Source organism: Vidua chalybeata, chromosome 3 (genome assembly GCF_026979565.1).
Source record: "Vidua chalybeata isolate OUT-0048 chromosome 3, bVidCha1 merged haplotype, whole genome shotgun sequence".
Lineage (NCBI taxonomy): Eukaryota > Metazoa > Chordata > Aves > Passeriformes > Viduidae > Vidua > Vidua chalybeata.
This window is the reverse complement of record NC_071532.1, coordinates 44,633,466-44,660,784: the sequence shown is the minus strand read 5'-3', so window position 1 is coordinate 44,660,784 and position 27,319 is coordinate 44,633,466. Positions and strand designations below refer to the sequence as shown.

The 27,319-nt window shown below is 37.5% G+C and overlaps 1 protein-coding gene across 5 annotated transcripts in view; it reads right to left on the bottom strand.

Annotated features, from left to right (window-relative positions):
- ACTN2 (actinin alpha 2) overlaps positions 1-27,319 on the bottom strand; it is a 67,378-nt gene that overhangs the window by 38,505 nt on the left and 1,554 nt on the right. For all 5 annotated transcript variants that reach the window (XM_053937186.1, XM_053937182.1, XM_053937185.1 and 2 more), the window contains exons 2-3: positions 6,227-6,341; positions 4,883-5,002 (exon numbers count right to left, since the gene is read on the bottom strand). In XM_053937186.1, coding sequence (XP_053793161.1) covers positions 4,883-5,002; positions 6,227-6,341 — 235 coding nt within the window. The remainder of the gene's footprint in view (positions 1-4,882; positions 5,003-6,226; positions 6,342-27,319) is intronic.

Genomic DNA, 27,319 nt, shown 5'->3' with positions numbered 1-27,319 from the left:
AGGCACCAGCTGCTCCCCTACTTAAAAGTCACCTCCAGCCCTTATCAAAAAGTGAAGCAGCTGTGTCTGCCTGGGGCCCACTGGTGTTCAGGGCAAGGAGCAGGAGGAACTTGCAGCAGGAGGAATTTATTCAATTTAACATCAAATGCCAATAGAGGAGCCAGCAGAAAATACTGTCACTCTGCTACTTAAAATTGCCTGAATCCAGGGGCAACTTTTACAGAACATGAGCAGCTGCTATCTCTGAGACTAGAGATACATGTTAAATTGCAGTAGGGTGTGACACAGGCTGTCATTTGAACCTATGGAATTAACAAATGTAATAGGAAATATGTAACCCATCACTACCCTCTACTTATTTTGTTAGTGTGATAATTCAAGTTTATATATAAATGGCTAATTACTCACTTTCCCCTTTGGATCCTGCACTAATTTTCCAGATTTCTTACACCACTCTGCCTGCCTTCCATGCATCCTGTCTTATTGGCCCTGAAAGACCTTAAATCTCAAAACAAAACCCTTACAGACAAAAAAAAGACCAAATGTCAATTAGAGCATGCAGCTATTTCTTCTTCCCTCCTCCTGGGTGAAGTCAAGTCACTTCACTATTTTGATCAGATGTATGATATGTATATACAATGAAGACAAATTTCTTCAAATGTAAAATAAATGTATTTAAATACTCAGGAGGCATTGTTGATTCTCAGGCAATTAATAGATTTGCATAATCACTACATTGCTTTTTGATTTGCATATCCATATGTACACACATACAGAATGAAAGAGCAACACAGCAAGATCTGTGTTGTGCCTCAGGAGGGTTTTCAAGTGATTTGCCAGCTTTAGTTTCTCACAAAACTGCTAGCATAAAACAACAACAAAAAAGACTCCTATACAAGACAAGGAAGAAAACAAAGTTGTTAAAATATTGAAAAGTATCAGTTACAAAAAGGCATTGATTCATTCCTATCATTTTCTTCTACAGATCAGTAGAAGACTTCATTAATTTTTTCACACTGCCAGTTTGCTCTGGCTGGAATATATCTCCTACCCCTCACATACACAAAGCTACAGCTTTCTGGGGATGAGGGCAGAAGAGAAGAGAAAATGAAGCAGAAACAATAAAAACTGTCTAGGGGAAAAGTAAAGTAAAGCAATTTCTCAAAGGTTTTAGTCCCATTTTTTTTATTCTGCTTTGGTTTTATGTATTAATTTATTTTTTTATTCTAACCTTCTTGTGGCAGATTCACAGATCATTTGGTCTTCAACATTTTTTCCATTTCCCAGAAAAGCAATACAGAAATATTTCCCAATTAACAGGATATTTGTCTTTTTGAGGTTCTCCATATCTAGTTGATTTCATTCAGGATGCAAGTACCTTCCAAATGGAGTTACTGCACTTTTTTAAAACTTAAGAGAAAACTTTTAAGTCCTGCACTATGAATGGTTCATAAGGACTACTTTCACAGTTTTTAATTTTAGCTTCTTGATTCTGTAGTCTCATTTCATGACAGTGGAGAGAGAGATTCTTTGACAAGAGAGGTCAGAGTAGATCAATTTGTCTCCTGCTCAGCATCACAATTAAAAGTGATCAGCTCTCTCCACTCCACAGACAGCCTAGAAAAGTCAGGTTCAGAACAATGATCACTTCAAAGAATATCACTGGACCCTTAAAATACTAATTTTATTTCTGTACTGATGTCCCACAGGAATCACTGTTTTGAGGCCCCATTTTAAATGCCAGTTGTTCCCCTTGGGCCTATGTGCTCTTCACCATTCAGTATGTCAGATAATGGAACACAATCCTCAGTAGATTTAGATACAAAACCTTCATGCTTTGGAAATTAGAAAGTATTCCAAGTATCCATGTAACTCAGGGAATGCCCAAACAGATGCATGCGGGCAAGCCCACGAGCCCTGTGCTCACCCACAGGGACAAGGAGTTAAGGGGTTGTAGACTTTGATAAGGAGACAAGCTTAAGGAGACTGTGCTCTCCTCCTTTCTGGCATTCACTCCAACCTACTATAATGAGTGCCTGGTCAACAACGCTGAAAAATGCAGCAAAAGGAAAAAAAAGAAGTGAAGTGTCTTTTAAAAACAGATCAGATTGCTGATCCAGTCTCCAGGAGAGCTAGAGCAACAGTTGTCAGCCCAAGTGAGAAGGCAGGGCTGTGAAGTGTGGGAGCAGGAATGCAGTTCCAGGGGGCACAGGGACTCTTTAAACACCCACTGGTGCCAGAGGTCCCACACTGTGAAACCATACCCTGTCAGATGTGATACTGCTTTGCTGCATCAGCACAATGCTGTGCTTTAGGTAACAAATTTAGCAGAGGGGATGCAGTAAACTTAACAGGGCACTAAGCATGTCTGTGTCAGAGCTGGCTTTGTGCTCAGCCTGTTTAGAGTGGAAGGGAAGGTACGTGAATCTATCTGCTCCTCCACCCACATGGATGTAATCTAATGTGGGCATCAGGCCACACTCGACACAGCGTCATGTCTTACCATAACAGGTTCCTCTCTGCACCTAAGCCATCACAGTGGCTGGGAATTTTTCTCCTATGCTTCCATCTAAGAATCTAGGGTTTTTTTAATTATAATTAATTTGGTTTTGCTTTTAATACATCCATTTTACAGATTGAGAATTCCAGAAACAGGGAACAGCTAAAACCATCACCTTAATCTCTAATAAATACTGGATGCATGGACAGTCAACTTGCAGCAAGTTCCAGAAAAGCTGAAAGAGGTTACTGCCCTTTTTCCTGCCAACTTCCAAAGGGAATTACCATGGAGCACCTAAATCACAGAGCATTTGAACTCATGCCAGTTGCTGCTAAGGAGAAGAGCAGAGTTAGTTTAAATGTTCTTAGTGTCTGATTTGAGCTATTCCAGATGCTTTGCCTTATGAAAATGCTCAAGTGCTGTTCCCCAGCCTGAGTACCCTGGCAGTAGTGGCCAGCAATAAACGGGGCAAAATAAGGGAGATGGGAGTGCAGAGGGCTGGCTTGCTCCTTTTAGGAGCAGATATGAGCTGATGCATCTTGGTTTAAATACTCCAGCCTTGTGCAAACAGTGATCAGCAAGAACAACTCTGTCCCACAAGATATTCCTTTTGCTACACTCTGGTTTTGGTTAGGAAGCCTGAGAGTCTCATGCCTGATATGACAGAAGCTACCTTTCATTTGCTCCATGCTCTGTAATCTCAGCATTTCTTCACCAGCTATCTGTATTCTTAATTTTTATTTCCACACATAAATTGTCTCTTCAGTACCCTCTGCTGTCCATTTAATGCCATGTCACTCTCAGAAGAGCCTTACTGCAGAGGCTTAAGTTTAGAAGCATATTTTTCCATCCGACTTCATTTATTTGAGCAAAGGGTACAGGTGCCCCAACAGTCTGTACAAGTGATGGAGGGAGCCACACCTCTGAAATACAATAGAGCTCTTCTGAGATCTGAGGTGCCTGTGGGAATTGCCCATTTCCCCCCACTGATGATATATTCCCCAAAAAAGATCTCTGTTGTGTGCCAAAAGACAGATGGTATGAATCTGGACTCAGGTGACTCACCCAGTTCAGTCTCAAATAAATAGAGTGAATTCAAACAAACTCTCTGTCCATGAAGCACATTTCTTGGGATTTTTGAGTTCTAGATCTAGAAACTGAACACATTTGTTGAACAACACTTAAGGAACCAAGTGAGCTAGGTCAAACCACAGTAGAACCAATGAATGCTGCCAGATCTGTCCATTATTTCTACAGATACCCTTATCCCACAAAATGAATCTCCTCTTCCATCCACAATTACAGTAAGCTTCCTGGGATCAAGGCTTGGAAGCCAGAATAAGGATACATATAAGCCTGTAGAAATCTGGAAACAGGAAAAAGAGGCTCATAAATCAATCTAAAAAGGCCTAAAAATGTCAGTAGAATATAGGAGTGCTTATCATCACCATAATGAGGTTACAGCCAAAATTTTGCTCTAAGGACATGTTAGAATAGGGAGGAAAAACACAGAAAGCACATCACTGAGGCTATTGAATAAAAAAAAGTTTGATATCATGCTAGCCACATCATTCTTGGTATGGTAATGGCTATGGAAACCATTATGCAAATATCTTCATGGAGCAACAAGTTCTACACACATCTCTGTCAGTTTTAAACAATTGAACCTCCTAGGGAGGCATAGATTCAGTTATAGTGAGAGGCTGTCTTCTTTAGCTCAGTTTACATCTATCAGAATCTAGCTAGCCAATCACATGTTGGTACTTAGCTACCTGAACAGCAGAACATTAAAAAAGCAATTACATTAGTAAATAGCATCCCACTCCACTTTCTTCATATGTTCAATCTCTCCCCAGCTACCAGTTTCTTTTGATCACTCCCTTAACTCTACATCTGAATTTCAGGAACAAAGCTGCAGAAAATCTCATAATGAAGTGGAAGTAGGTTCCAGCCACTCAGTAGTGATGTCAGCCTTTGTTTTGTCTGAATAACATCTCCTAAAGATGTCAGACCGTATAAAGCATCTGGTTTCTAAATCCAAACTGGTTTCTAAAGGAGTTCCTTACTTTTAATAATCTATGGGAAAACCACAATGGTTCTGTAAGGAAAAAAAAAAAAACATTATCTGAACACCTACTGAAATACAGACAATTCAATTTAACCTCAGAGACAAACTAAGCTTAGTGCTCATTTATACCCCTATCCCTCTCCAGCAGTCCAAATATTTCCACCTCTTGTCCTTTCACAGTTACAGTCCAGCAATCAACATTAAGAGATTTTTGTGGCACCCATATGTAAAGAACATAATGTGGCCAAGAGTCTCCACCAGACTGCTCTGTAATGTGACCTAAGTAAAGTGCACTGTCCAGATCTGTCACATACCTTCTGCACCAATTGACACAAGTTTCACTCCTTTGCTGGCGATGTAATCCAGAGCTTTGTTGACATTAGCAATTTTATGGAAGCGCATCTTCCCTCTGTCTGGTTTTGGTAGCCTTTCCCCTGCAGAACAACAAATTTAATGTGATTATTCTTATATACACCTTGCTACAGACAAAGAAGTGATTAGAAATCAAGAGTGGCTGTTCCCTAACACTACCTTAAAGTCAGCAATTATTTTAATAGGTATTTTTCTGAAAAAATGCCAAAGAAGTTTGAATCAAACCCTGAAAATTCAAATGTTGAAGCATCTGATTTTGATCTTTCTGATATAGCAGTAAAACCACAGTAAAATTTTTGTTTGTCCTAACATCTGCAAGGTAAGTGTACTTCCTCCTACTCCTGGTTTATTGCTACTATCTGTTACAGTAGCTGAATATTAAGAAGGCAGAATCAGAGCTCATCATCCTTCTCTGCCCGACTGTAAAGAGAGGCTGGATTCTATCCAGCAGATCAACCATAGCATTCTTGAACATCTGACCAAGAAGAATGGCTTTTAACAACCTCATCCAGCATAGCAGAGCAGCTCATTTCAGAGCATAGAGCTGATGTGTTTGAACAAACTTATCTTTTCAAATTATCACAAAGAATAATAATTTCTAAAAAAGATTCTCCATTTTATGAGGAATGATCATTTGAAGAATTTCTTTCCAGACTGAAATCTCCAGCGAAAATCTAAACTGTCTTGTGTATTTGTAGCTTGAGCTATTCCCTTCCCATTAAGGGGCATTCTTATCTTGGAGGCTGCCCCACTGAATAATGCATAACAAAAGGGAAATACTAAGTTTACATCAGTTAGCAAAAGTTCTTGGATGTTCCACTCTTTTGAAAAATTAGACCTTTTATTTGTGACTAAATATTGATCTAGGTGAGCTTTAGGCACTCACTTTTGAAAGCATTGGTACATCCAAATCATTAAAAGCAAAGCAAAATGTTTATGCTAAAAGCAGAATAAAATTAATTTGTAACCTATGTGTAAAGGCATTTTAAGTGTTAGGGGCTAAGACAAGGTCCTCAATGTTTTTGGTTTGTTCAACAACACTGTGATGTCAATGATACCCTGATACATTGTGATATCCTGAAACACAAGCACAAACCAGAACATTTTGGAGACAAGCAAAAAGCAGAGCTTCTTCTCCCCTCCTTTTTGCTTTACAGTGTTTCATCTCTCACTTTTCAGTCTACTCAGTTTGTGTTCACTGTTTTGAATTGTTAACGATTTTTGTTACTTGAAGAGTGTTTCAGTTTGTGTGCTGTAAATACACAGAAAACTTTATTTTAGCTAACCTGAGATAACTTCCAAGAGAAGCATCAGTTTGAGGCCATTTCTGAAGTCCTCCTCAATGTTCTCAATCTGTGTGCCTGCCTTCCTGAGGTGGGAATTGCACCAGGCTGTAAACGTCTGTAAGAGCAATTAAAAAAAAATACTTATCAACAACTTATCAATACTTATTTCCAAACAACTGCTAAGCCAGCTGAGTAAACACTGCATCTGCGATTTGGATGTCCAGCTCCCATTCACTCTACACATGTTGCCAAGTACAAAATTCTTATCCCAGATGTTCATGAAGATGCAAAGAATTTCTTGAATAGAAACAATTTTGTGCTAGATTCTGGTTGCAGATGCATCTCCAGACACAAGTTCTACACATAAAGGCAAAACTTGGACACAAATGCAGATACTTAAGTTTGCAGGGAAAAAATTATTATAAAAGCAACCATGAATATTTTTGTGTCCATAGTGAATAATCAATGCTTTTACTTGCAGAGCTGAAAAGCTGAACTAATCCCATTGCAGAGGTCATTTACCTTTTGAATGAATGAAGTCAGAACACAGGCTACTATAAAACTTAGTAGTTAAATTAATCTGGTTTTAAATATCCATTACTTCTCTCAGCTTTCTGACAAATTGTCCTTGTTTTTCAATGTCTGTTAAGATACACAAGGCAAGTTTGTATTTACTATGTATTTTAGCAGGTGTTTAGTTATATAGCAAAGCCACTGTTACTAAACATTTTTAGTAAATTAGACTTCAGCTTCTTAAAATTGTCAGATATTTGGAATTCCCATTCTTTTGCTACATCAAATTTCCAGTTTTAAAAACTCTTAACTCAAATAATTAAAAATAAACAAGATATATCCCAAATGTAAATAAGAAATTCCCTTTGGCCTTCTTTATTCTTGCCTGTTTTCTTTAGACTATTTAATTTCTGATCTCTCAGAAATAGAATAAGGAAGGCCAGTAGATTAAGACAAAGATCTTTCCTGGAATTGAATTCTGCAAATTCTAGACAGATTTGATAGCGTAATAAAACATAGACTGAACTTTGCAAAATAGTTTAATCTTAAAGAAGCAACTTTTTGTTAAAGAATAACATTGTGACTATTGTTGGGCTTGACTCAGTTTGTGTGAAGAATTGATGGGCAGTTTACTGGACTCTTTTCTCAGTGTTCCTATGCTGACAAGGAACAGCTTCCTTTTATCATCTTCTCCTATTGAATTGAAAGGAAGCAAGAGGTGCTATGGATATGGCAGAGCTGTACAGTGAAATCTCTAATTCTAGGTACCCAGAAAAAGGAGGAAAGAGATGAAAATATTGGACGTGTTTCTGGGCAGAGGTCCGTGTTGATATGCAGAGGATGAATTTTAGGTAGGAATGCAAGTTATTCTGTGTGGGATAAGTAAGGTTGCAGCTGAAGCATATATGCTTCTGCATTTTAATAAAGGGATGTTAGCTCCCATTCAGGAAGGCAGAATGTTCCTCATTTTAAGGTAAACAGCTTTACTGAATTCATGAGAGACCTGAAACCAGAGCATACCAATCCTCACAGCACAGATTGTAGGCACCTCCACCATCAGGGCACGACATGGAGTGTTCGGATGGCATTTCATTTGGATCATTATAGGGTTAGTATCCAGTTTACAAGACTAATTTGTCTGCCTCAAGCGTTATCTTGTTTTAATGGTATGTATCTCAAAAGGCTTAGCACCACATTAAGTCATTTGCACGCATTAAAAATTATTATGAGCTTCTTGGAAGGAATAATACCATGGCAATACAGAAAAAAAGAAGCTGAAAGCACTCAGGGGTAAATGCACATGAACCTTGCATGGCAATTTGGCAATAAATATTAGAAATCTGAACATTTAAATAAATGAGCCTTTCATGAATTAGGCTTAAGTGATGGACATATGCTTATTTGCAGATGCTATTGCAGTTTGTAGAACTGATCCAAGCACACCATAATAAACTCAGCCATTTCCATCTTTTCTTTTAGATATTTATGGTAAATGTTCACCTTGTACCACTCAAGTAAATGAGTTTTCCTCATTTTTCATATAATTAAGAGGTTAATGGCAACAACCCCATTGGTTGAGAAGTCTTAATATGTGAATCTGATGCCTACTGTGAAGACGGCTACTTCTCAGTTTCTTAAGAAGAAAAGGATCTTGGCACTTAGCTCATATAAATACAAATATACATATATATATATATATAATCAACTTACTTGATGCCGCACTGATAGACACAAAACAAGTTTTATCCAAAGATCACAAAGTTTTCAAATAACTTAAATAGTTACTCTTGAAAATGGAAGTTTTTATGGCACTGAATTTCCTGAGAGACAAATAGTTTTTTCATCTCATTCTTTCTATGCAGACAATAATCAGCCTATGTTGCTGTGATACAGACAAGGAAAAGATGCTGCTGCTGCTGAGTCAAACTGTTTTCAAGAAACAGTTTGATGACAGAGTGGTTTTTATGATTTGCTTTTCTATATTTGTAGGTCATTTAAGATTCTTTCCAGTTGTATTGCATTTGTAGCATTTTGAAGGATAAATTTGGAATTACCACAAAGCCTCCATCCATGATGCTGAAGCACTCTACTGTGATTGGAGTCTTTATTTAAACCGTCTGTATCTAGATAGTTTTGACTGCCTTCTATATCTAGAATAAGAGAGTTACATCTTTTATTTAAACTACAGTTGCTCAGTTTTCTGCTTTACCAGTGCCCCAGGCCATGCCTTGTTGCTGTCAGTCCCCTTCCAAGAGTTGTCCTGTGCCTCATAGAAATGACTCCTGGTGTGTGGCTTCTGAAGCCTGCTGCGCTCCAAACTAGCTTATTTCTTCCAGGACTAAACATGGTTATAGAAATGATACTTAGGGAAGTGTTAGCTTTGTTTCAGTGATGCAATTTATTAGTGACTGCATGAAGGCTACTGCACAATTTAACTTGCAAATTTTAACAGTTTCCTTGATCCACATTTTATTTAACCCTCATCCCTCTATTCTTATTGTGATAGCACTTGTTCTCACTGCTTTGGCTTTAACTAACAATTCTATTCATAGTTATTGAGAAACAATTCAAAGCACGTTCAAGTCCTGGAGATCAAGATACAGCCAGCATATAGTACCCTGGAAATTTGTAATCCATTGGAATTTAAAAGCTATTAAATGACTTAGACAAAGCAAATTCCTTTTTCTGCTGAGCTGTACAGAACATTTCAGAGTATCAGATTGCTCAGAGAAACAAAGCAGGACTTAAGGCACCAAGCTGAATACCAGGAAGAACACAAATAAATGTCTACAGAGCTAGACATTTCTTTTTAGGATTTATTTACCCTACATAGCTCTACAAATTGAAAATATAAATAAATAAAATTTTCTCCTTTCCAAGTTTGTTATTACAAAAGAAAGTTTGCTAACGTTCTGAGAGGAGAGACCCAGAAAAGAGGATGCAAGGCATCCAAGCCAAAGGACTTGCAGTTGCACAGGTGAATGTCCTCTTAATGCACCATTAATTTGTCTACTGCTGTCACTGGTCTATTTTGGAAATAGTAACTCCAGGAAAGAGAATGCAGTTTATGTTCTATGCCCACTTAGCTTCCTTGTGAAGACTGCCAATAGCATATTCTCCACAATTCACAGATCTGTGATGGCAAAGTGTATACGTATGGGGGAAAACACCCCTTACCTGGTAATTTACTCTGGTAATTTAATTTTACAAGTCCCTGACAAATAAAATTGCAACCCTGGGGCAGCAAAAGGAGATATCCCTAACTAATTATCAATCAATAATTAATGCAAAAAAAAAAAAAGAATAGGGTATGCCCAATTTGTACAAATATTTTTTACACAATGAAAGACATGCTTTGCTGGGAAAAATGGTGCCTTTGAGATCTGAATTGTCCTACAGCTCTGCGAAAGTCAACGTGTCCTTTTTATGTGTGTGTAATGATAACTTGCTCTTGATAGTGGGTCAAAGCCAGAAAACAAGATACTGTGATAACAAGCTTCATATGTGCACATAAAAATATGGATAAAGACAACTGAGAAAGCAACAGTCACCACACCCTCCAATATTGGTGAGTCAAGACAACTTGTTCCACCTCATGAAGATGTAAAGTAAATTTCTAGTTTGGCACCAATGGCAAGTCCATAATGAGTATCGCTAAAGCAGCAGCATAACTTGCATGCACAGGGGATACACTTGCACTCAGTACTGAAATTCAGATGGCCTCTTACAATGTAGATGCAGCCTAATGAAGCACTGGGGACCTGCATCCTATTTAGTACACATATATCATATCAAGGTTAACTTTGCCTTTCACTCACTCCAACTCAAATCAATTTCTGTCTGCTGTAGTATTTTTAAGTGTTAAAAATTAATATTTATTTCAAAAGCCATACATCTGCTTGTCTGTACCCTATCAGCAGCCCAAGAAAGGCTATTTGCTCAAAGAAGTCTTTTGGTTTTACTTGAATTGGAAATTTAATACTTTCTGTGCCTGCTAAGGAAAACAGAATCACAACTTGTTTTTCGTGGACCTTAAATTCTAATAACTAGAGCAGGAGAACACACCTGTCTAAAATTAACTTCAAATACAAACATTTAACACATTTGTTTACATACGTTTTCTCTGGACTTAGGATACAGTCTGTGTTGGCCCTTGTTCTCTTAACTGTTTATTCTGTTCCCAAAAGAAGAGGCTGGAAGGTGAAATGCAGCAGAAAATTGCACAGCACTTTTAAACTAGCTTGCTGTAAACCAATAACTACATATGGTATCTTCATCTGTTCCTAGAGCATCTAGAGCACCTATACTTGTGTACTTGTATACATTCATGAGTATATTTTTATTAATTGAAAAGAAACAAAATCTTATATTTTAGCTGTTGGCTTGAATTACTATTAACTGTTCCCTTGCTCGTTTTTCCCTTTCAGTGGAAACTTAAAAACATTGGCACATGTCAGTGAATTAACTAGAATAACTCTAACAGCAGAGGTGCTTCACCAGTACAACTGGATCACGTCAGAACACCAGGAAGCAAACTGGGATTTTAACACCAAATGTACCAGAGCAAAGCAACAATTCAAGTGAAACAGAGGGAAAATATTGTGAAGGATGGCATGAAAGTTAAGGTAGGGGAAATGTTTAGCATATTCCAAAATGTTATTAAAAGGAAACCTTCAAATCACAGGCACTATGTCAAAATAAATTCCTGGGAACACCAGAAAGGATAAGCACAGAACCATCTCATAATAGAAGTGAATAGAAACTCCATCACAAGTACCCCAAATCCAAAGCTTAATCCCTCCCTGCTCCAGCACATCCATACATATAGCAGAACAGATGGTGTCAGAGATGATATGCTGGCACATTCTACACTGTCAGCAGATCTGCTCTACTAACTCAGGGAACTTCCTTCCACTCCCGTAGTTTTATCACTCACAGGAGAAGTCACCAAAGGGATGCATTCATCACACAGGACTTTGCACACGTCTTATTGGCACTCTGCATTTTGCTTGCATGGAAGAGTCTGGGGAGACCTCAGTCCTTGCAAAGCAGGTGGCCTAATCCCATGTGAGTTTAGGGTTTCCTGTAAAACATGCAACTCCCTCCAGTATTGAATGACTGCACGTCTGTTTTACAGTGCTCACTATTACCAAAAAACCACCCAGAGGTTGTAAATAGCCCTTGAAGAATAATTTGGCAAGGTTGAACCTCGAGCAATATCAAGATTATTAAGCTTTTGTTACAGAATGACATTAGTTCTTTCTTTCAGAGGAGACAACAGAGAAAGTTTATGTTTTCCCAGTGGTCTAAACTGCAAAAAAAAAACCTTGCTATCAGGTGATAGCAAGTTGCATGGAAAATTTAGTATGGGTCACTGCCTGCACTACCCTCACCTCAGCCTTTTATTCTTAAGGAAAGAACAGGAAGGAAAGGAAGGAAGCTGAGAGGTTTCACAAGGTCTTCGAAGAGGCTAAAACAGTTAAAATATTGCAAAGTTTATTAGGAGCAGGCAGATATCTTTATTCCAGCTACTAAGATAGCTGGAAAAGGCAGAGAAATTTTAGGCACATAACCCCTCTTTACATGCAAGAGAGAAGCCTCAGGCTTAAATGTGAAAATTTAGGCAAGTGTTCAGACAACTCAGAGCTTTGATGGACCATCGATACCATGATCCATGATCATGATACCATGATCCAACAGCTCTATTCCCTGAAGGAAGCCCCTTCCTTTTTCAGTACTGTTGATGACACCCATTAAGGAAGCATCTGTAAAAATCCAACTATGCGACTTCTCAAAATACATGCAGTACCATAGGGTTGTCTGTTGGAGTATTTTTTAAATTTAAAATTATTCTGTCTCTTCAAAATGTATTTTCAAACAAAAACTTTGGCATTTCAGAAGTGAGAACATATGCAATATTAAAAATCCCATTTGAAACTAAAACGTACTTAGGATCCATAGGAAAATGCTGGTCTAAATCTACTTTTAATTTTTGGAATTTCAAGCATCATGCAAGTAAGAGATGCCTACTCAGAAAAATAACACAGAAATAAAAGATGTAGGGATCCCATGAAAACCTTTAATAAAAGCATGGGTATGGTTTTATCCTGCATTATAAAAATAGTAAGATTTTTTACTCATTTTTATCTTTACAACAATTGCAAGCTACCCAATTTGTTAAGGTGAAGGAACTAGAAAGACAAAGGAACTGTCCAGGGAAAAAAAAAAACACTCCTGCCTGCTTCTGATGTGTTCTCTGAAATCTGAATGTTTTTTAACATACTCCTATCATCCAAGCAGACCAGAATGGTCTGTGGCAAATTTACATGTGGCAATTTAAATAAAAAAGGGAGAAACATAGTCTTACAAAAAGTCTGGCATATTTTGTTTACATTAAAGTGGGAAATTAGGTAAGCATGAGTTTCTGCTAAATCAAATTTATATTAAATTAAACTTCCAAGGACAAGCAAGCAAAAACTAACATTGTACTACAGTTCTAAGCCTGCATTTACGTACAGGCATGTCCTCTACTCATGATTTTATCTAGACTCTAGCCATTAGTCCTAGTTGCATTGGTTAAGCCAAAGTATTTTAAAGGTCCCCCACCCAGACTCTACAGAAGTAGAAAGTGTTTAGCAAGACAGAGAGTTTATTCCTACTAATGTTGAGTAGTGGCCTACTCTAAGTGGAAGGGCTTATTAAACAGACTTCTGTAGGCATCTGCCCTGAAGCATTTCCTATACTACTCTTCACTTACTCATTTGGATAACAGAACAGAGTGCATGCTTATCACATTTGAGTAAGATAACAAAACAATGGGTCTGGAAGCATGTTTCATGTCAGAGCTACAATTCAAATTAATCTTAACGAATCAGTTAAATAACTTGAAGAAAGCCAAATTCAGATAAGCAAGAAATCTTGATTGTCCCAATCATGCTTTCTATGATCTTCATGGAATATTCATATCCTAACTGACATCTACACTGCAGCCTTGAAAAGGGAGAATATCAAGAAGACAGTTTTTCATGCCAGATTGTGTCCTGCCAGATAAGTGATCCGAAGACTACAAAAAAAGAAGTCACTCAGCAGAAAACAACTCCCTTGTAGGAATCCAAGCACTTGGCAAGCAAAAGGTAGCTGTAAATTTTGTTTCTGTCAGGGTGTTCTTTAAGTGGTGATCCCCATTTCCATCCTCTATTTTCATATGACCCTCTAATTTCCCTTAGCAAAAAGAAATTTAATATTGGAGAACTGTCAGTGATATTGGAGAAAAAAGATGGTGAAGACAGAACAATAATGAAACAAAGATGAAGAAAGAGAGGGTAGAGGGAGAGTCCGAGTCAATAGGCAGAAGCGTGTTTATGGGAAACTAAACAAACCAAAATAAAATGAAAGTGGATTCCATGATCAGTTTTATGGGTACACACTTTTCCTGAGGTCTGTATTATCATCCTTGAGAAGAGACCCTGGCACCTGTGTTTTCTCCCCAGCTTTGCAACAGCCTTCAATGCACTTAAGACAGGAATTTTAAAAATGTTTTTACTGTCTTAAATGCTGAGCAAATTATGACCCATGATTCCTCACAAGGGACTATAATCCTTTTCAAAACAATGGGAGCAAATGTTAGCCATAGCTGAGTGCTTTCCAGCATCCCACTTCTGTATTCAAGGATAATAATAAACCCTCCATATTCCACAGCACTATTTTGTGGGGAAATTAACCATTGTTTTGAGATGTTCAAATACTACCCTGAAAAAAGCCCAATAAAGAAAGAGTAGCGAGAGAGATTAGAAAGTTGACAAAACTATAAAATGTCTTGTAAATATAGAACTGTGAAGAAATTATTCAAAACCAGAACCTACTCTGAACAGACAGAAAACAATACATAACTACCAACATCTTCAGTGTCTGTTCACTGTCACCCAACGTTAATTCTGCATTTAAAAACCAAATCAAGCTTTTTAGTATAAACCAGTTACCTACTACTGTAAATTTAGTTACATGCTAGTTATTCTTCTCTCCTTAAACTCTTTAGTGAATATGCCAGCCCCTCCAGTATGGAGAAAGAAGTAGCTCAGGGAACTGTTTAAGAATAGCAACGACTGTGAGTAACCCCACAGATGCAATCTGAGAAAGCATTTTCACATACAGAATTTTTTTTAGCTTTCACCTCTAGGATGAAAAGTCACTGTCCCTACCTCTCACTAATAAGGTCAGTTGTGGGCACCTCCAATGAAGCTGCCATTTCTGGTGGTTTAAGTGATGGGGACACCTGTCCCTCTGAGAGTTAAACTGAGCATACAACTCACCTCATAGATATTACCAAACAGTCTGCATGCGTTAGCAACCTTGTCACTTACTCACCTGGCTTGGGTTCAAAACACTGACCTAAAAGTGAAAGGTTCCCATCAGCCACACATTCCCAACCAATAAATTAAAAGTCCATCTTCAGCACAAGGTTATCTTTCATCATGAGATGGGGTGTGGGCGATATCAGAATATTCCACTCGGAAGGCTTTGCAATACTGAGACTTTTAATTAATAATGTCACCACCTTGCTAAGCAGTGCAAGTCAGCTTTCTCTTGGATGTGAATGACTATTTTTGCAGTACAGTTTGTTCATTCACATCATATGCATGAATCCCTGGAAAAAGATGGTCCTCAACAGCATCCAAGCCATACTCTATAAGAATCCTTTGTCCAAATGCACAAGTCCAGCTGCATTATAGCAGCCCTGGATAATTCACAGTAGCCAGATGGACTGATGGGGAGCAGTCCCTTGCTGTGTATAATGATCTTACCTCTTCATTTTCCCTTCTACTTCAGTCACAATATGCATGACATCATTTACAGCTACACAACAGTCTTTTTATGACTCTGCTCTCTTTGCCTTTTATGTAAACCAACAAGTATGTTAATACCTCGTCATAACAGAATTAATACCTCTGGATTTTGGATTACATACCATTATTTAATGCACATTCTCAATGTGGAAGATTAGCTTTAGAGACTGGTAAATAATGGTATAGTCTGTGAAGTAAACAAAGTTCTCAAATTACTAACAAATTTCCAAGTTATAATAGCCCCCATATTAAATTGCATTCTCCAATGAGAGTGAAAAGACAGACTGTGAGTAATGACTGTTTGAGTTCTTGCTCTTCCACAGCTTTCTGTATAACTTAGTTCAAATTATAAAACCTCTTTACATGTCCAAAACCTTTATCCCACAGTAGAGGTGAAACATAAATACATTCCATGCACTGAGAACTCTAAATGCAGGATGAGACAGGCTCTGTTAATCTTTAAAATGGAGTGTATTTCACAGTCTCATGTATATTTTGAAAACTTAAAATGCTGTAGAAAGTGAAAGAACTTGTATTTCATAATCCTCAAAAAACAAATATTTGTGAAAAAAATTATCTGTGAATCAAGTATATTCAGAACACAGCTCTTAAATGGCAGTAAAGCTTTAAAAACAAAACCAAACACAGACAATAAAAAAAAAAAAGGAATCAACAGAATAACACAAATGCAAAGTTTTGAATAATCTATTTTTGGTCAATGGCCTTTTTTATCTTTTCAGATGTCGGTTTTGTATTTCTCTCAAAGGAAAAGCTTATGAACATGCTGATCTCTTTAAATTAGCCATACTGTTTCTAGCATTTATTATTTCAACAATTAACAAATCATGGAAGACTTTCTTTTTGTTACATGTAGCACTGCCAAATTTTGCCCTTCAAAATGCCTCCTACTGAAATCTGCAGAAATAGAGATGCATCCCCCACAAGGACCTGTGCCTTTCTGACAGAACCAGGGCACTCCTACACAGCACAGCAGGGAGTTCACAGCATCCAGCCTGAACCTCTGAGGACTGCCAGCTATTTGCATGGCACAACAATATTTCCCTCTAACAGGGTAAGCTAACTTTAGAGCACCTTAACCAAATATTCTCTGCTCTGATACACTGCACTTTGCAGAGCTTGCATGTACACTCTATAAACAAATAAGCCTGACATTAGAACCTGCAGTAGTGTGGCTACTAACATCTTACACAGCATTTCTGCTCACTTTACGCCACAGAACCTCACACGGCACGCCTAGAAATAAATTTGGTTTTGCCCAGTTGTCAGGGCATTAAAATAGATTTGCCACTACACTGCACAAAATTGAATGCCACAAAGAAATGTACACATTTTTATGAGTTTTAATGGACTCTGTCATCCATGTAATAAAGACTTTGCATTTACACAGAGGTACATATTCATATCTCATAAAGTGCTGTCCAAATACCCCTCCCCAACCAGTCAGGCAGGGCACTAGGGACCCAAGCAGAGAGCTTGCAGAGCATGAAGTGTCTAAGTTCTGGTAGAAACTCCAAAGTACTGATGCACACTCCCAAATATCTCTTTTCCACGCATCCTCTCTCTTGCTCTCTACAAGACTTCTAGATACAGATCTTGGGTGAACAAAATTAAGACAACTCCTGATACTTTTGAAGGCAGGCTCAGTTAATGGAACAGAGTCCTATTTGCATTCTGGTGCTTTTGAGCAAAGTGACATTTGGGAAGTCTCACTCAAAATGCTAGTTAGGCAAAGGATCTAAATATTGAAAAACCGAGGAAAAAAAGCATAGGAAAAGGTATTCCATATGTCACGGGACCAAAATATACAACAAAGTTGAAATGTGATAGGGTCAAAAGAAATTCACCCATTTCTACTTGGCTCAGAATGAGTTAATTCTGGAACACCACCTTTCCTGTATTTCTGCTTCATGAGAGTATGAACAAACTGTAAGGCCTCTTCAGGAAAAGATCTGCATTAAAAATGCCAACAGATTTGAAGGGAACTGTTTCAGCAATGATAAAATATTTGAGACCAGCCATTTTACTGTTTTCTCTCTTCCTCTATATTCTTTTCCAGTTGTCCACTTCTTCACTATTACAGAAGAAAAGAACAATCTCTGTTTCATTTGTCTCTCCCTGTGGGGAGTTGCAAATGAAGTACAGGTAATCCCAAAAAGGATACTGTGGTGGATCTTCAAGGGAGAAATCTGCAAGTGTGTTTCAAAGGAGAAATGAATGCACCTCATGCTGCCTGGAGCTTTCGCTCAAGTGTATTAAACAAGGAACATGCATTGTCACTACCCTGTCAGTGCCAAATGACCCTTCTTAGTAAAGAGATAGGATCTCCTATTGTCTCCATTCTTAGGTCCTTCTTCCACCAGCTGTATTACAATTCCTGGTTTCCCAAGAGCTCATGAACTATCACAGATAATAGTTTTGTTTCAGCAGATAGATATTTTAATGGCCAAATACTATTTAGGATTATATGAAAGAAGCATTCACACATTACAGTATGGAAGGAACTAAAGGTATGTCCTCTGGAAATAGAAGGATTAATTAAAGTAGGCTAATGCAGGATTTCGTTGACTGGATTTCTAAATGTCTTTCCTTTGCTTTCTCTGTTGATTTTCTTCATCATGCTATCTTTATCCAGTAATTATATATTACATTGCCAGGTGAGTAAGTAAATCCATTATAAATTTCTCAATACAGTCAGAGTGGGATAAAACTATGTTCCTATCCAGTTTAGCAGCATTCTTTAAAGCACTTCCATAATCATATAAGCAGGTTGTGACAGATACTGAATGTTTTTTTCAGTTTTACTCTTACCAAAACACACATCCTTAAGTCTCTGACACCAATAAATGATAGGAAAATATGTCAATAGACAGATCTCAAAACATCTACACTGTAAACGTTGTCTTTGCACTCTTTTATCTAGCACATTTGGAGACAACCAAATCTAGTTTCACTTGTAATCTAAACTAAGGTTTCAGTTGAGACTCTTACAGAGAAAGAAAATCCTCATACATTAATTCCCAATTATGCAACAAAATGCTCTTCTGTGGCATATATGCTACATTACTCAATATAGTATTTATCAACACACAAAGCACATAATCTGTCCATGTGAATTACTTCACTATTGTAATTGATCACTAAAAAAAAAATCTATTTTTATTTCATGCTTGGTTTAAGAAACTGATTATTAAAGAATTTATTTATTTCCGTGGTTAAAGATACCACTTAAACATACTGGGTTAATTTGTTTATGCTTTAATTATTTTTTGTGAGGCATTATCTATAGAATAACATTTTATAAAACAGTTAAAATATCCTGTAAGACAGCAGACTTTCAGACAAATTTCAGAGTTTCTAAATAGCATTTAGAAACGCTGAAATAGGCTCAGGTTCCTAAATTACTTACATTTTCTTTAAACCAGAATAAATAGCAAAACATTACTTGGGATCTTTGGATGACTTGATTATATATGAATAAGAAATTTAACTAAGTAACCAGTTCTCAAGCATTTAACTAATAGATGGGCAAATAAACAATGATGACTGTAACTGCTGAAAGCATAAACAACAATTTTAGACAGTTTGTGATAAGCAAACTGCTTTATCAATTAAATAAACAGTTCTTTCTTTATCTCTCTTCTCAACAGGAGCCATTCTGAGACCTGTGCTCTGTCATGGAAATGAAGGCCTTAGACAAAAGGAAAGAAAATCAACTTCAGGCTCATGTCTGGTGTTTTGCTTGTCTGTTACTATAATGCCAGATGGATGATAAGTACATAATACGTGCATGCATAGATACAGCTGCTTGCAGGGCTGCACTCCAAACCACATTACTGAAATTATTTAGGACTAAGAAGTATTAAGAAGAGGGAGGGTTGCCTCAAATTTCTTCCATGATCTGGTATATAGCAGAAGATCATTGTAACAGCAAATGAAGGGGACTGGAAGCCCATGGATAGCAGTAGAGTCAAAGATGATCAGCTACTCTGCCAAAGAAAACTTGAAGTGGAACTACTCTCTAGAACCAAGCTGGAGATGAGCTTGGATTATAGAGGTTTTCATAGCTTAAAGGAACTCCTCTAGGTGAAATAATACCCCAGAGCTACACAATCATTTATAGTTGGGTGTTTGGGGTTGTTTTTAAATTTGAATTCAATGCAGCTGGGTACCAGTTTTCTTCACATTAAAGAGTGCAATGTCTTAAGTCTTGCAGCAGCGAAAAGCTACACTGGTGACAAGATTAAATATAAAACAGAACTTTAAAAATCACTTAATGCTAGATAGTTAAGCCTTTCTGTGATTGCCAAAATGACAGGCTGATTTTCAAAGGCGCAAAATAGACCGAAGTTCCTCCTGACGTCAGTGGAAATGCCTGGATGTTCAACACCTATAAAAATATGAGTGTTTCCTTAGATGCTTAAGGAATAATCATAGATGCTAAATTTAGCCTGGGGTAGTCACTTTCCACAGACTCCTGCTATGGTAGTGGGGGTGAGCAAGGCTTTTCAGAGGGGCAGTTAAGATTAGAATCTGTCTGCTCTAAATTTGGTTCTGCAAGTTATCAAAGTAATGGATGACTGGACTTCCTGAATTTACAAATTTTTTGAAGATAAATAAAAACATTTGATTTCAAGTTGAAGGAATTCTGGCAGATCAGAGCAGTTGGGAGGAAGCATTTGAAGCAAATGGAAAATCCTACTCATATTAAGTACAGTAAAACTTATCACTGCCATCTGCAAAGCCAGCACATAGGTACTACAACCACTCTTTTGGAGATGAAGACATGGACAAAGCGATGTGTCTTTATAACTCAAAAGTGAGTAAAACCAGGACCAGACACAGGAGCAGCAGTGCCCCTTCTTGCACTTAGGACATAAATTTAGGATTTATTTTCTCCCCTCTGTGCACACTCAGAAATTTTAGGTCCAATTATAGAAACTAACTAAAAATCAGCCAGACAGCTGTCACCTTCTGCTTCCCTCTGGACAGGCCTTCAAAAGTATGAAGTGTATTTCTACAAGCTACAATTTCAAGTAGGAGACACTTTCATAAAAGGAGATCGTTGCATTTCAAAGCCTTCTGCCTCTGTCTCTTCCTGCAGAGCAGTAACACCTGCCCTGTAAGCCTTTCACACCAGCAGTTTGAGGATTACTGAGACCACACTGCCTTGATCTGTACTGAAGCGTTCCTTGTACTGCCAGCAGGAAGAGCTGCTACAGGTTCTGTAAAGAAACAGGCACAGAGGGTGGTCATAGCACTATGTTTGCTGTTAATGTGAAAAGAAGAACCTTCTATCTTTAAATACCTGCCAAATTTTATTGTGTAGAAATAGTGCATTGTGTAGGACCTGTATAGTTATGATAACATTTATGCATCAAGTCTCTCAGCCTGAGGCATATTTCAAACCAACAAATCCAGTGATCTAAAAACAAACATCACACACTCTTATCACAGCATTTCATGAAATGGTGTTCCCCAAACACTGAAGATGTGAAAATTATCCCAAACTATAAGGAATGAAATTTAATTTAGGAAGAAATGGAGTACTCAGTGTGAACACACTCTCCTTCTGATACCAGCTGAGAGTAAAGAATGAATGGCCAAAAAGGAGATATTCAGAGTCAGCAACTTCTCAGTGCTCACAGTGGAGGAATACCACATCAGCTACACATTGTTTATCCCAACAATTATAGCTCAGAAGAAATTATGCTTGGCAGTAAAGCCATTGAAACCAATTCAACTTTGCCAACTGTGTAAGCACTTTTATATTTGTTTATTTGTAAGGATATAAAATAACACACAGGAGGAACAGGTTTTTTTGACTTGGGACAAAGCAAAGCAGTACAAATTCCCATCTATTTCATTGACATGTTTCTTCCTGCATCAGATCTACCTGCATTCCAGCTGCAAATCCAATGCATCCCTCTGTAAGCAGGGTCTGCAGTACAATTTGTAAAATACTACTAATATCTACATATTAATCACCATTTGCAACTAAAGAAAATATTAATGCTCAGTCCTTTTGAAATTAATCAGTAGAACTGTAAAGTGCAATTCAGAAATTACTAGCTAAATTAAAAATCATTACATAGATCAGAATTCATGCAACAGTGATCAGTTCATGTGAGGCATTTGCTGGCATCTGATTTTTCCATCATAATGATGCCTTTTGTCTTGTGAGAAGACAGAAGGGTTTTAATGAAAGATTTTGACCTAGCCCCATTGGCCAAAAGCAGTCAAAATTCATTTTGCAAAGCTGTTCCAGTTTAATTTGGAAATTGATTATGCAATCATGGTATTTTCTTACTGATATTCATTAGTTTAGAATTAGTTTAGAATATACCCCAGCCCAGCTTTTGTTTGCACAGGGCTAGAAATTGTACAAGCATGGATTCATTTTTGCTGTGGTCTCAGGGCTGAAAACCCTCAGAGCTCTCCCAAGTAAACACCTTCCATGCTTCTCTCTTCAGCTCTCCAGTGACCCAAACAGAGATTCAGGCAAGATGCAGACATCCCACCCCCAAGAGATTATTGCAAAGTACACTGCTTAACACACAGATTTTCTCTAGCTCTTAAGCACATTGGTTGCAGCTTATGGAAACCCACTTAGATCCATACTTTCTTCCAATCCTTATTGTCTTACTAATTGGATCAGCGTACCTACAGACAGACATTTTACTATGCAAATTTCAGGGGAGGTTGTGGTGTGTATCTATGAGTAAAGGAAGCAGGTAGCCTTTGCTTCCCATTATAAAATGGTTCTCATAATTTCTTTTCATAATCTGTTGCTGGCAGATATTTGGGGGGTCAATGGAAATTAACAGCTAAACTGAGACTGTAAGAATTATCAATTTGACAACACTTAAAAGCATATAGAGCCTGGAATGGGTCAACATTGAGAGGTTCATTTGAGTTTAAATAGAAAACATAATATTGATTGTTTGATTTCTCTCATTTAGTACTGATAAAGAAAACCTTCCCATTCAAACAAAGTACCTACATAATCATTTCCTGTAAAGTGAATTTCATAATAGTTTTCTTTGATTCTTTCCTTTATATACCGGCACCACAGTATTCAGGGATGCACACCTTATTGACAGCTTCCAAGACAAAATATGACCGTTCTGCTATCCTTTCAGCATGCTCCTTTCAAGCACCAGTCCATGCAAGTAACATCAGCAAGAGGAATTTTACATGTTACTATTTTAAAAAGCACTAATCTCCAAGAGGCAAATTGTACAGAACAGGGCATAAACACATTCCCTATATCTACAGAGACTCCTTCTGCTCTCATGGCAACTCTTCAAAGGATAAACGAAATTGCCACTCCATGGCTTTCTGTTGCATCAGTGTCTAATACTTGGGACAGTTAGAGTATATGTTGAGAAATCAAGACATGCTGTTGTAGAAAAAAAAAATATTTGTCTATTGGCTATAAAGTTCTCAGCCATGGGGCCATCTCCCACTGAGAATGCACATAGGGTTTAAAAGAAAACAAGAGATGTTCTTTGTGTGTTCTTAATGCTAGAGCTTTTGGCATCTACGGTTTGAAAAAAAAATATTGATGCACCCGAAAGAGGAGCATTTGGCCTTGGAATGCTGAAATGTATGTTTGATAAGGTGCACTCTGTGTCTACAGTAACGTGTGTCATTTGGCAAGACATTGCTATTCTATACAAGACAGTCAAATACTTGCTGAACACTAGGGTGAAAAAAATCTAAAGAAGGTGAAACTGTTGGCACTTTTTGACTATTAATACTAATAGAAAATCCTGCATTTCAGCCAACAGAATTCCCAATTCACCTACATAATCCTAATTATCTGCATAAAAGGTAAGGGAGGGAAAGAACTGCAGTGTAGGACACAGCATATGAAACAGCATATGCTACTGTGGCACATGGTTTTTCCATTATCATTCTGCTTTTCACTCTGGATGATTTTCCTCCTGGCATATTCAATCCCCTCTTGAACGTAGTTCTAAAGCTACTAAACTCTTCATAAGAAATATCCTCTTTATAAGAAATATGCAACTGTTAATAGGTTAATACTAGCAATAGGTAATGAGAAGTTTATACTCTCTTAGAAAGGAGAGGACCTTTTGCTTCCTTACACCTCCTACATTCATGTCCAGACCCTGCTCATGTTGCTTACTTGCAGAGGGGAATCTGTGCCTTCTCAGCAATCGCACTGGTATTCCAAGTGGGTAAAAAGTGCCACCTCAGTAAAAAAACCCTCTAGTGGTGGTTTCTGTGTCTGCCATGCGAGCCGAACCCCAAGGCTCATTATTCAAGGAAAGAATTTTACATGGTTTTTTTTTTTAAAAAAAAAAAAAAAAAAAAAGCCAATTTTATTTCCAGATAATCTCAGTAAAAGAGGAAGACCTAAGCTGGAATGCCCTCCACACATTGAGGATATAGTTATATTGTCCACAACAATTACAATCTGGAGCCTGTAAATCCATGAGAAGTTGTTCTGTAGAACTTAATTTTGCTGGTGGCATCCAGCCTCTCCTGCCAAGCCTTTTCTGTCTTATACTTATTTTTCATTCATTCATCCTTGCTTATTTTTCTTGCCCAGTGAAGAATGAAGTTGTTCCTTACCACTATATCTGTCTTCTCACCCACCAGTAGAATTCTTACAGGAAGAGGTTTCTGATAAGAAAGCAACTTAGATTCCATCCATAGAAGACCAAGTAAACTTTAGAGTAAATCCAGGATACTGACTGTAACTCTATTTATAGACTCTGAAGTCAGACGGAACACAAGGTCAATTTCTCTTTCAGGCTGCAATGAACCTCTCAAATCTGCTGAACTTAATAAAGCTGCAGTAACATAAGAAAAAATAATAACATTGTCCATAATCCATAGTTCTGATGGCTCCTGCCAAATAATTTGCCATACACGTGACTTCCAAATGGTTTTTTAGGGTTTTTTTTTTTGCTTGCAAGGGCAACAGGAGTTATATTACCAGCCAAAGGATGTAATGCAGATAAATCCTTATAGGTCACACTGGAAAAGTAATCTGATATGTACTGCTGAAAAGACACAGCTTTTTTCCTTAAGAATCTTTTCCAAAGTCCTCATTCATGCACAATGTTCAATGTCATCAAGTAGATTTGCATTCAGAAAGAGGGCAATATCAAGGTAAATAAATATTTTAAATAATCTTGTTTATTTTATACCAATATAAATACCCATCCAAATGGTTATCATTTATATTGACATCTACATTAAAACCCTTCTGCATTAACAAAGAAGTGGTAGTAGGGCTACAGAGCAAGCTAGAATAAGATAATTCATCGATAACAACGTCAGTAAGGCAAAGACCATGTTCCCAGTTCTTTCCTTACATGTATTAGGGCAATAGTGTCACGTTTTTATGACTGCAGAAGACACGATGTTAAGGCATGACATTAAATATGTGAGCTCAGTTTAATGCCTTAAGATACAATACAACACAACTGTTCTGAAAAAGGGAACACGCTTGTTTCACAACCTTCCTTGGAAATCTAACAAACTACAGTTCATGTCAAAGTTTTAAAAAGCACACTCACTCTTATAATTACTTATAGCAAAAGTTGCAAATAGGCAAGAGCCACGTTAAACACATGGCTCACCAGGCAGTGCTGGCAGATCAAAAACATTGCAAAAATACAGTGTGTGTGCATTTCAAGTACCATTGCTGTGCTTGGTTTCCTAAGCTAAGGGACACTGCATTTCCTTTTGTTCCTTTTAGTTCTCCTGAGATACAGGGTAGGAAAAAGGAAAAGGTTTGTGGAGTCTTGAAACTTTCTTTAAAACTTAAGAAATAAATTTATTATGAGGAAAATAGAAATTATGTTTTAAGTCTTCCATTATAAGCTAGTATGATTTCCACTTCCACTCCAGTCCAGCAGGATAGGGAATAAAAGACAGCTGATCTCTCGTCTGACAGACTGTAGAACAAAACACTTCTACCAGTTCTTACAAATATCACTGCTGTCCTCTTTCTACCAGTGAGAAAACTGAGGTCAGAGGTGAGTTGACCTTGTCTAGGGTTACAGAGCAGAATGAAGAAAATAATTCCACCCTCTCTGGCCAGGCTTTCTAATTTCCAATACTTTTCTATTTCTGTGTAGTACTGAAGAAACAAGGTGCCACTTCCATAGATCTTTCAGCTGCTGTTTTAGCACACATGGGCAGTGGAAGTGTAGTGGGTCAAGAAGCAGACTTCAGAAGTCTCTTATGGTACACATCTATATATTCAAAAGACACAGAGGCCATGATGCTGTAATTATTTTCTACAGTAGACAGCATGTCTATCCAAAATACAATTTTTGCTTTCTTTAAAATTGCTGCCTGAAATGCCCAGCCATATTTAAGTTTTTGCCAAGAGCGTCTAATGCAAAGATGGGCAAATTGTTGCATTTTCTTGATATCCTGAACACAGGCTAAATGTTACCTCAACTAACTCATTTAAATTGTTGTTCACATTCAGAGAGACAGTGCTAAACTACAACTCAGCTTTCCTTCCTATAGTGTTCTTCATGTATTTTTGGACATCTGCGACCACCAAGGAGCCTGGATTACAGCAGACCATAATATTCTATGAACCATGGTTATAATTAGGCGTCACCTCCATTGTAATCCTATGGACGTCATCATGTGTTACCAGCATCTGTTGACAGATTTCATACCAGGCATATCACTGAAATGGCAAGTCTGGAGAGGGCAGCCCACAATAGAAACAAAGGCATTTATTTTTGGTTTGTTCCAAGACTGTCTAATAGAAAATATATGCTGCCAACTGCCAGGGCTCCACCAAAATCACTTCTGAATATTGTATTACCAGTTAGAACAAAGAACTGTGCCCATGTACTTGCAGTCTTCTCCTAAAGAATAAGGAAACTAAGAAAGCACTTTCCACAACTGTCTTAGCACAAATTAGGAAAAGACAGAAGCCTTGACATTCTACAAAGTTTATCAGGCTCTTTATAATGTGAGTACTTACTTTTCACATAATAATAAATTCAGATTTCTTTCCAAGATGAAGAATAAGGATCCCCTCTTGTAAATTTTATTTGAATATAGTACCACATTAATATTAAAACTAAACCCTGGGAACTGACAACATTAAATAGCAAAACCACACTCTCTACTCTATGGAAGTAAAGCAGAGTCTGCTTTGATTTGACAGTGTGGAAATGTGACTTTCTGCTGAAGTACTACTTGTTCAGAGGAATGGAAACACAAAATTTTCAATGCAGTTTAATTGCTCCCCACTTTTCTGTAAAAATCAAGAGACTTATTATAAGAATGTCTACCTAATCCAAACTCTCTTTAATTTTTAATATTTATCTGCATTGAAGAAAAACTGCATTAGAATGCATTAGTATCTAGTAACCTGCCCATTTTCTATTGAAAACAGCCTTCTCTGAAATACTGGACAATTGAATCCTAATCAGATGTAACACAACCTCTTACAGCTGAGCAGTTTCAAATCACTAAAGCACTTCAGCAATAATTTTCCTTCTCATTATAAAACATGCAAGTATTGTTCACCATCTGAAGAGTGCCAAATTAAAACAAATGCCAGTGTTGATGAGTACAACTTAATTATTCGTTAGGAATTGCAGCAGCTGGTAGATCAAGAAAAGTGAACTTCAACTTAGAGCAGAACTTCTCCCCTTATCCTCACACAGTGGGATCTGAACAGGTATGAACAAAATGAACAAAA